This window comes from Lagenorhynchus albirostris, chromosome 6 (assembly GCF_949774975.1).
Source record: "Lagenorhynchus albirostris chromosome 6, mLagAlb1.1, whole genome shotgun sequence".
Classification (NCBI taxonomy): Eukaryota; Metazoa; Chordata; class Mammalia; order Artiodactyla; family Delphinidae; genus Lagenorhynchus; species Lagenorhynchus albirostris.
This window is the reverse complement of record NC_083100.1, coordinates 33,040,141-33,051,403: the sequence shown is the minus strand read 5'-3', so window position 1 is coordinate 33,051,403 and position 11,263 is coordinate 33,040,141. Positions and strand designations below refer to the sequence as shown.

Sequence of the window (11,263 nt, the reverse complement as noted above, 5' to 3'; positions counted from 1 at the left end):
CATAAAAATCCTATAGTACAAAGGGGGCAGAAATGGTTAAGACCTGATTTAGTTGAAGTGGTCTCATTTGTTTGTTTAAAGATTAGCCCTAAATTAATGATTAAGCTATCAAACAAGACGAAAAAGAGGGATTTTCTGGAGCTGCAGTGTTTGAGTTTCTGTAGGAAATATAACAGAAGCAAAACGTGAACTTGTGATTGAGCCAAGGACATTTTATTTCTTTGATCTAATGAACTTCTGTGCTGAAATCAGTACTTTAGCTCAGAAAAGCTAAACGTCTTTTGTCAGCAACAAACAGGTCTCTAGTTTGGTGACATCAAAAGTAATTGATCAGCAGCACTATTTACAATAACCAAGACATGGAAACAACTTAAATGTCCATCGACAGATGAATGGATAAAGAAGATGTAGTATATAGATATAGATATAGATACACACACACACACACACACACACACACACACACACACATAATGGAATTTTACTCAGCCATTAAAAAGAATGAAATAATGCCATTTGCAGCAACATGTATGGATCTAGAGATTATCATACTAAGTGAAGTAAGTCAGAAAGAGAAAGACAAATACCATGATATCACGTATATGTGGAATCTAAAATACAACACAAATCAACATATCTACGAAACAGAGTCACACACGTAGAGAACAGACTTGTGGTTGCCAAGGGGGCATGGGTGGGAAGTGTTGGGAGTTTGGGATTAGCAGATGCAAACTATTATATGTAGTATGAATAAACAACAAGGTCCTACTCTATAGCACAGGGAACTATATTCAATATCCTGTGATAGGGCTTCCTTGGTGGCGCAGTGGTTGAGAGTCCGCCTGCCGATGCAGGGACACGGGTTCGTGCCCCGGTCTGGGAAGATCCCACATGCCGTGGAGCGGCTGGGCCTGTGAGCCATGGCCGCTGAGCCTGCGCGTCCAGAGCCTGTGCTCCACAATGGGAGAGGCCACAACAGTGAGAGGCCCGCGTACCGCAAAAAAAAAAAAAAAAAAAAAAACCTGTGATAAACCATAATGGAAGTGAATATGAACAAGAATATATATATATATTATACATATATATAGATATATAAAACTGAGTCACTTTGCTGTACAGCAGAAATTAACACAACATTGCAAATCAACTATACTTCAACAAAATTTTTTTGAAAAAGTAATTGATCTGGAAGCCTCAGACTCTAGGGCTGCTGAACTCCCTCAGTTTAACTCAATAAATCTGTGCTGAGTTCCTACTTTTGTGCAGGACAAAGCGTTAGACACAGCTTCTAGGACATCCTTATTTAAAGGCTTATCTTCTCTCTTACCCCTTTGTTTAAGACTAGCTTTAGCTCTCTGCACGGATCTTGTTGGCAGTTTCCTTCTTCCTGTCTAGGGAGAAGCTGCTTTTGTCTTCATTCCAGGTTGTGTGGATGGGTAGTGATGTCAGGTCTATCTAGAGCACCAGCCAGCTTAAGGAAGGTCCTGGGATAAGGGCTTGCGGACTCTCTTTGTGGTAGAGGAGAGAGGAGGAATTCGTGATAAGCAGAGATGCGGGCCTCTGAATCACATGGAGACTCAAAGTATTGAGTACTTTCTACGCACCACATTCTCATTTAACCCTTGGTTGATAAACGGTTGTATGAAGGAGATGGTATTGTTTAACTGCATTTTACAGATAAGGAAACTGCCTAGTGACTTATCCAAGGCCACAGAGTATGTGGTGGATCTGAGATATGAATCTGTTTTCTACGTCCTCAAAGGCTCTCCACCACAGTGCATGGGGCCCACTAGAATTTCAGGTCCAGAGCAAATTATACTGGGCCCGCCACTCCCATGTTTTTACAAGACAAAATCTGTCTAGAATGTATATCTAATAAAGTAGTAAAGGGAAAACAGGTCATGGACAGGCAGTTTATAGCCTGAGAAGTGAGTATGTGGGCTATGGGTCCACCTTAAAAAATTTTTTTTGTCTTGATAAGAAGTCTCTAAGGTTATTTTAGAACTAGTGTTACTGAGTTCTTGCCCATAGTACAAGGACCTGTTTTCTCCACTAGACAAAAATACAAATGGCTGGTCCAGTTTTGTCTCAAATAATGATCGCGAGGATAAAATAAGGCCCTTTGAAAACTATGGCACTTAAAACTTAGGCAGCAGCATCTTTCCAAGGTATCAGGGAACTGTGAAGTAGCTGATTAAAATAAATTCTTGATTACTTGAGATACAGGAGATATAGCAGTAGCATTTGGTAACTGGACTTCATAGATATGATCTAAAACCGCATTCAAACCAGCAATTTTAATCTTTCTGAGATTTGGCTCTTTGTAGAGCTTAAAAAAAAAAAAAAAGACGAGGCGTAAAATGCCAGTAAGATTAATTAAATTTCTTTTCCTTTGAGCCCTGTCCAAACGTTGACGGAATTAGGACAGAACACAAAGATTAAGAAAAAAAAGCCAGAAAGAGACGCACGTACACGGACTGTGCCAGTCAATATTGAGGTAAGGAAGTGAGTTTTGGGGGAAAGACCTCAGACTTCCCTGGGGACCGCTTTGCTTCAGGACAATTCCCTTTGGCAATATTCCAGAATCTGAGTCCCCAGGGCTCCCCCCAGTGGGAAGGGGAAGATGCGCGTGGCCAGGCGCGCGCGTACGCGTGTACACTCACGTGTACACTCACACACGCGCGCGCGCACCCTACACATACACTCAGCCTGTTTCCTCCGCGTCTCCTCCCCCCGGGGGGCGGGTCTCTTTCTCTTTAAAGAGCAGAAGGTCTCCTCGCAAACCCAGGCTCTCTAAGGCCCCGGGGGCCCGGGGCCCGAGCTGCTTGCAGCCAATGGGCGCGGTGGAGCGGCTCGAGCGCGGCTGACGCTGCACCAATGGGCGCTCGCGGGGGGCGGGGGCAGTGGAGGAGACACTATTGTTGATGAGGAGGAGCGGCAGCGGCGGCGGCGGCTGCACCACCTCGTTGCTGCCGGTCGCGGCCCGGGCGCCCCCCGCACCCCGAACTCCGGCTTCGTCACCCGGTCGCGGGGGCCTTCCATCCGGTCTCGAGAATCCTCCCCTTGCAAGCCAACAACAACAAAACCCCACGTCTCGCCCAGTCACCGGGGAGGGGGGGAACCATGTCCCAGCGGGTGAGGCGCAATGGGTCCCCCACGCCGGCCGGCTCCCTCGGGGGCGGTGCGGTCGCCACGGCCGGGGGATCCGGGAGCCGCCTGCAGCCCATGAGGGCGACGGTTCCGTTCCAGCTGAAGCAGCAGCAGCAGCAACATGGCAGCCCCACGCGGAGCAACGGCGGCGGCGGCGGCAACAACGGCGGCTGCTGTGGTGGCGCCTCAGGCCCCTCGGGCGGCGGCGGCAGCAGCGGGGCCCCGCGCACTGCCTCGCGCAGCACAAGCCCCACGCGGGGCGGCGGGAGTGCGGCCGCGCGCACCAGCCCCACGGTGGCCACGCAGACGAGCACGTCCTCGACGTCCACGCGAGGCACCAGCCCCACGCGCGGCGCCGCGCCCGGGGCCCGCGGGAGCCCCCCACGGCCGCAGCCCCCGCCGGCGCTGCTGGGCACCGTGTCGTCGCCTTCCTCGTCGCCCACCCACCTGTGGACAGGCGAGGTGAGCGCGGCCCCACCCGCAGCCCGCGTCCGGCACCGGAGGAGGTCCCCGGAGCAGAGCCGAAGCTCCCCGGAGAGGAGGAGCCCGAGCGCCCCTCTTTGCAAAGCAGGTACGTGCTGGGGGCCGCGCGAAGAGGGGAAGGCAACGGCGGGAAGCGGTCCCGGGCGCGCGCCGCTACCGCGCTGGGACTGCGGCGCTGCCGCGGAGCCGGGGTGGCCGGGGGGCGGGGCCGGGGCGGGGCCCGGGAGGTGCGGCCCAGCCTTGTCCGGGCCATCCCCACGCCCCCTGCGCCGCTCCCTCCCCGGCCGTCTCATTCATGCCTCAGTCGGCCCTACGTTGGTGCCCGTCCCTGGAGGTGCAGCCGCTAACCTTGTGCTTGGCCTGATGTGTTAATGATAAACCTGGGTTTCTGGCCGCCCGCTGGTTACTGCTTACCCTCCTTTGGGGGTGAGGCTGAGTGGTTTGTCACTCAGTGACATGGTTAATGTTAGTATGGCACATATCTGCTGCTAAGTAGTTGTCTTTCACAGAACAGTTTCAGATTTGGGGGATTTAAGTGCACTAGCATAGCAGGTTTGGTTGGGGGTCCCTGAACAGACATGAGGCTCGGAGCATGTTAGCATTTACTAAGATTTGCTAAGTGGGTAGCAAGAAGTGAGAAGTAAGTTAAGCAAGATTCCTTTGGGGGGTTTATGGGCTTTGTATGAGGCTCTGGTGTATGTCTGTTACACTGATTTTGTGTTTAGGATGAAAACCATTTTTTTTTTTAAAACAAGATCCAAGATTTGTCTCCCTGTTATTACTTTAGGGACCTAAAAATTGTTTTTCTCTAGACTTGGGAGCTTTTTTTGGGGAAAGTCCTGAATGGAGCTCTTGGGTTCCTTGGGAGTCATTCATAAAGAGGAACTCAAAAGAGGACTTCATATTGTGGAAATGGAAAGAGAAAAAATTTATCATCTGATTGCCTTCGTGTTAGAATCCACTGAAAAGAGAAATGGGTGGTTTTTAGCTTACGTATTAATACTGCCAGCGTATACCTTTGTCTTTTATTGTCTCGGGAATTTCTGTTAGAATCTTTAGGCAGAATGGCTGGATATTTCAGGAAACTTAGTACAGTACTTCCTAATGAAATAGAACAGATGAAGTGGTTTCAAGGGTTCATTCAAAAAATGCAGGGAGTGGGATGAGTCTTTTCTACTGTTTATTTTATCAAAGATTTTAGACAATGGATATTTTCTGGGAAGAGAATTGCCCTGAAGAATGATCAATAGTGTTTTCTGACTAGAAAAAGAATGCTGTTTTAAACCTTCTGAAAATGCAAAATGCTTTTTTTAAACTTTGTTAAAAGAACCCCCTCTTCCTCAAATAATAGCTATTGCTTACTGAGCTCCTCCTCATGGTGGATGATTTACCTGCAGGATCTCATTTTAACTCTCACAGGAGGTTTTGAGAGGTGAAGTAACTAGTGGTGGAGTGGATATTAGGTACTCCAAAACCATGTCTTTTACATTATATCAAGGAGGTAGTAGCTTGATGTGTAAGATAGAACCTGGGAAATACATAACATACCAAAGTGACATATGTGTTTAGGTTTTGAAGCAACTCTTAGAGGTATCTGGTGGACATAATTGCTTCAGTTTGCATTCAACCTTCTGGAGCTGACATTGTGTGGCAGGTGGAAGGGAAGGAGAGCTACTTAAGTGGGCAGTTAAGATGGAGGAAGGAAGTGGTGACCCCAGTCTGATAACAGAATCTGGCTACCCTCTCAACTATTTGACCTTTAAAGAAGCAGCAACCTGATGAAAGCTGGGTTAAGTATTAGCAGTGTGTGGAGGAAGGTGCTCTTTTCTTCTCAACGCTAGAAGGGCTTTATTTGCTGGGATCTCGGACTCCTCCTGTGCCCACTCTTCATGTTTTCCAAAGCTTCTTTCCCTCAGATCTGTCATTCTATAGAGTATTCATGCTGTAAAATTGATTTTCTCATTAGCCCTCTCACTCCCCCCACCAAAAAAACCCCGGAAAAATAAAACCTCTTTTTTCTCCAGTGCAGCACTCTCACCTAGGTGTGAAAAGGGATACTGCCTGTTACTAAGTTATACTGAAGTGAATGTCTGATCGCTTCCTTCCCAGGAATGTGTTTTTGTTTCACTCTAGTGAACTTCCATGCAGAGTGGGACAAATGTTTTCTGATTTTGTCTTCATAGCACAAACTAGACCATTTGCTGTTTTTCTCAGACTCAATCTGGAAGAAAAGGAGAATCTTTTTAATTATGAGACTCCCTTTTAAACATTAAAAAACATTTTTTTCTTATTTTTTAATTGAAGTACAGTTGATTTACAAAGTTTCAGGTGTACAGCAGAGACTCCCTTTTTAAAATTTAAAACATTATTTTTTAAAATATTTATATTAAGTATTTATTTTTGGCTGCGTTGGGTCTTCATTGCTGCACTCGGGCTTTCTCTAGTTGCAGAGAGCGGGGGCTACTCTTTGTTGCCGTGCGCGGGCTTCTCATTGTGGTGGATTCTCTTGTTGCGGAGCATGGGCTCTAGGCATGCAGGCTTCTGTAGTTGTGGCTCGCGGGCTCAGTAGTTGTGGCTCGCAGGCTCTAGAGCGCAGGCTCAGTAGTTGTGGTGCATGGGCTGAGTTGCTCCGTGGCATGTGGGATCTTCCTGGACCAGGGCTCGAACCTATGTCCCCTGTATTGGCAGGAGGATTCTTAATCACTGCGCCACCAGGGAAGCTCTGAGACTCCCTTTTTGATTGAAGGAGATTACTGCCAGTTTGCAGCCTCAATGAAATGTAGACATGCTTATTGGTAGAGAGCAAGGGCCTACCTTATGAAGTAAACCTCATGTAACTCAGATTCCAGGGTCCATCTGGATCAGGTTGTCAGCTTCTAGGTGTCTATAGGATGAATTGGATGCCCTAATCTTTGTTAGGAATCCAGTCTGAAAGTCCCCTATTTGAAGATCTCAGGATCTTTGAGGGGGTGTCCCTATTCAGTCAGCTCCCTACCCAGTTGCTTTATTTACCCAGGGTTACAGCTAATCATTAGCTAATAGAGAACTTCCTTCACTTGATTTATTACTTTTTGGAAGTAGTTTCAAGCCCAGTGAAAATAAGTGGCGTTTAGAAATGTTAGTAAATAGAATAAAAGGTGGAGGAGGGCAATACATTTTATCTTCTATGTGCTGGGTGCTTTACGTATGTTATATATTAAAATAGGATTATCATCCCATTTTGTAAAAGAGCACAGGGAGCCTGCCTAATATTACATAGGTGGTAAACGGCAGAGGGAGGGAGACGCAAGAGGGAAGAGATATGGGAACATATGTATATGTATAACTGATTCACTTTGTTATAAAGCAGAAACTAACACACCATTGTAAAGCAATTATACTCCAATAAAGATGTTAAAAAAAAAACAAAAAACCCCCAGAGTATTCAATATAAGTTAATCCAAGCACCCATTCCTGACACGTATCTTAAAATTCCCACCTTCAGTGCCTGCCATCTCCACGGGAAGTGGTTTGTCGTTAGGAACTGAGATATGCTTAGAAAAGGTAACTAGGCAACGGTGTTAACTGTAGATAAAATGGTGAAGAAGACAAAGTTTTTATGCCTTCCCTCCTTTTACCTGACTTTGTCTTACTCTATACAGTGTCAAATAGATATATTACAAATAGGTGGCATAAAGAGGATAGGAGTATAGGCTTTGGGTAGACATTCTGGGTTTTAATACTGTGTTCCACCACTTAGAAGCCATGTCATGTGGGGAAGCGATTAACTTTCTAACCCTTAACTTTCTCATTTGTAAGGTGATAATGATATTTACTTCATATGGTGCTAAGGATTAAATGAAAGAAAATTGAGAAATACTCAGCACAGTACCTCAGTATAAAAGTTAGCTATTGTGTATCATACTAGTTTTGCTTCTAGTTTTAGTGGATGTAACATAAATTGCCAGTGTAGGCTTAGTTTTCATGGTCATATGAAATTTCGAGTTGCAAAGAACATCCAGAACTGTTTCTCAGCGTGTGGTCTGTGCCTTATCTGTACCAGATTCACTCAGGGTCTTTGTTAAAAATGCAAGTTCCCAGACCCTACTCCAGACCTTGAAAGTACCCCACACACACACCCCGTTAATTTTGCTGAACTCTAAATTTGAAAACCAGTCACTAGAAGCACTGAAGGGAAATAGTTTGAAAACTCCTCATTAGAGAAAAGGGCATTAGTACAGTGTGTATAAAAGTTATTTTTGCAGTGTGGCTGGCTGATAGGTAGATAGCAAGTTGTGTTTTTGCTAATTTTCCCCTTACTTTGATGTATTATGTTGTGTATGAATTTGGTTGTTTATTGAGGTGGGGGTGTGGCAAGAGCAGCAACAAGAGATGGATTTCTCTGGACTAATAATCAGGAAGTAGTATAACAGACCTTCAAATTTGCAACATCTTAGACTTCTGCTTTCTAGTACTTTTTGAAGTACATAACTTTAAGAATTAGGTGTTTCTCTAACATTTGAAGGATTGCTGGTAACTTCACACAGTCAGGGGAATCCTTTTGGTTTATAGTATTTGTATTTTACAAACACTGAAGTTGAGGCAAGTAGAAACTTACTATTAATTCAGCATCTTGGCTAGTAGAGTTTGTATTGAATTAAGTTCAATTCTGTAAGCTTTGATTGAAGAATGTAAAAGAGAGAACTCCAGAGACTCACAAACCAGCCATGTAAGATAGGTTCATAAGTATATAATATGAGTACTTTGGGCTCATAGAGAAGTGAGTAATTCTGTGGGGAGTGGGTATAGAAGTTCTGTCAGAGGAGATGGCTTTTGCTTTGGGTTGGAAAGAGAGAAACAGAACTTTACAGCTGGATCATAGAAGTGTGAAAATATACATATCATATTCAGTCCTGTGTCTTAAAACGTAGAGTATAGGATGTTGGGGAGAAAAGAGAGCAAGCAGTCAAGAAAGAGAGTAGAAAGGTAAGTTTTCAGAATGGCCTTGAATAGAATATATGAATGTATCCCATGGATAATACCTCTGGAGCCAGATTGTCGGAGTTCAAATCTTGGCATTACTGCTTACTTAGTAGTAGCTATTTAACTTTAGGCAAATTCACTTCACCTGTAAAATGGGAATGCTGACTAATAGTACAGCTGACCCTTGAACAAAGCAGGTTTGAATTGCCCTGGTCCACTTATATGTGGATTTTTAAAAAATAAATAGTACAACAATATATATGATCCAAAGTTAGTTGAATCTGCACATGCGGAACTGTGGGACCAGATGGCTGAATCTAAAGTTATATGCGGATTTTCTACTATGCAGAGAGTCGGTGGCCTTAAACCCTCGTTGTTCAAGGGTCAACTATTAATATTTTACAATAGAGGATTGTTAGATAAAATCTTTGTAATCTCTTTGTGGGTGTAGGAAGGAATCTCTTGATATTAGCTATTTTCACATCATTTTTTTTTTTTTTTTTTTGCGGTACGCGGGCCTCTCACTGTTGTGGCCTCTCCCATTGTGGAGCACAGGCTCCGGACACGCAGGCTCAGCGGCCATGGCTCACGGGCCCAGCCGCTCCGCGGCACGTGGGATCTTCCCGGACCGGGGCACGAACCCGTGTCCCCTGCATCGGCAGGCGGACTCTCAACCACTGCACCACCAGGGAAGCCCTCACATCATTTTTATCATCCTCATCATGCAAGAGTTGAGATATTAAAAGTTAATTTGTTATATTAGTGGTATTTATATTCTTGGAATGCATAGTGTTGATAAATATTTAGAATGAATAGGCTATGAATTTGACATGGAGAAGACTGTAGGATAGTAACTCACAGCAGCATCGAGCACATGAATTTAAGTGCTATGGCAGTGGGAATGGCAAGGATAAAAGAGATTGAGGAGACCTGGATTCAGTACAGTAACCTGTTGGATGTAGGGACTGAGAAAGGAGGAGTTGAGGATAATAGTTGCTTATCTTAATTGAGATAAGCGACACAGTGAGGAATGCTGGTTTGGGAAGAGAACAGTGAGTCCAGTTCTGGACATACTTAGTTTGTGCTCTCAGGACATCCAGATAATTTTCTAAATTGTGGCAAGTATAGTTTTAGAACTTGGGGATACAGATTGGAGGCAGAAAATTGGCACTCATTTATTTCAGCTCAGTAAACATTCGTTTAACCCATACTTTATGCTAAGCATTTGCACGTGGGTGATACTTGAAATGACTAATCACTAGGATGGATAAGATGATAGGAGAATGCTGAGGATACAACTCTGGGAGAAAACAAGCATTTTAAGGGTAGAAAGAAAAGTCAATGAATAAGCCTGAGAATGTGGTGGTAGAATAGTGTTGAGAAAGCCAAAAGAAAGATTTGGATTTCAAGGAGGAGATGATAAAGATTTTCAGATTCTCTGAAGATAACAAGTATGCTGAGCCTGGAGAATAGACTTTGGAATTTGACATTTCGGTCCATTGCTGACCTTTGAGTAGCATGTTGGATGCACAAATCAGATTAAAGTGGTGGGTGAGGAAGTAGAGGTAATGATTATAAATTACTTTTTTGTTTTTAAGATTTTTTTTGATGTGGATCATTTTTAAAGTCTTTATTGAATTTGTTACAATACTGCTTCTGTTTTATGTTTTGGTTTTTTGGCACGAGGCATGTGGGATCTTAGCTCCCCGACCAGGGATTGAACCCACACCCCCTGCACTGGAAGGTGAAGTCTTAACCACTGGACCGCCAGGGAGGTCCCTAAATTACTCTTATGGAGTATAAATTACCCATATGTCACTGTAAGGAAGGAATGTGACAAAACAGGATGAAGAATTGAGCTAAGTTCATTTGTTTATAGGATGGGGAGAACTTCAGCATGTTTTATAGGTTTGGGGAAAGGATTCACAGGAGAATGAACGATTGCAGATTCAAGAGAAGGAAATAATAGATGGAGCAAGGTCATGGAAAATGTGAGAGGCAGTGGAATCCAGCACATGGTGTAGTCAGGAAGTCTCAGAAACGACTAAGGTCACTTCTTTCTCTGAGGATGGAGAGGAGGTAAGGGTGGGTTAAGATAACTCAGCAATAGATAAGAGGGGAATTGAGAAAGTAAGCTACTTCCATCTCCAAACTACTTAAAGAAATAGCGTGTTTGTCAAATACTGTATTTTAAAATTTAAATTCTATTTTTATCAAAGTACATGTATGTAATTTAAAATGTCATATGGCACTAAACTTATAATCAAATAAAGTGTTTCCCTGCCACATCTCTCTCCACTCCCACTTTTTGCCTCCTAGAGACAGCCACTTTCACGTCTTAGTGGTTTCCTCTGGTGTTTACCTACATATTTCTAAATAACATACTGATATGATTCAGGATTTCCTTTTTTAAAATTAATTAATTAATTAATTTTTGGCTGCGTTGAGTCTTCGTTGCTGTGCGTGGGCTTTCTCTAGTTGCAGTGAGCGGGGGCTACTCTTTGTTGTGGTGCACGGGTATAAATACCCTCAAAGTTTTCTCTTGCTTTCTGCATTGTCCTCAGAGCCCTTTTTGTCTTTAACTTTGTCTTTCATGTTAGAACCTTTCCTTAGTTTTCTGTTAATATTTAAATAAGACACAAAATTGCTCATTAGGTTTTCAGTCTGT

At 44.0% G+C, this 11,263-nt stretch overlaps 1 protein-coding gene across 1 annotated transcript in view; it reads left to right on the top strand.

Moving 5' to 3' along the window:
• The first annotated feature begins 2,936 nt into the window (after positions 1-2,936).
• Positions 2,937-11,263, top strand: part of FAM117B (family with sequence similarity 117 member B) — an 89,803-nt gene continuing 81,476 nt past the window's right edge. Inside the window, exon 1 of the mRNA XM_060152296.1 lies at positions 2,937-3,721. Within this exon, the coding sequence (XP_060008279.1) occupies positions 3,124-3,721 (598 nt within the window). The 5' untranslated portion in view covers positions 2,937-3,123. The remainder of the gene's footprint in view (positions 3,722-11,263) is intronic.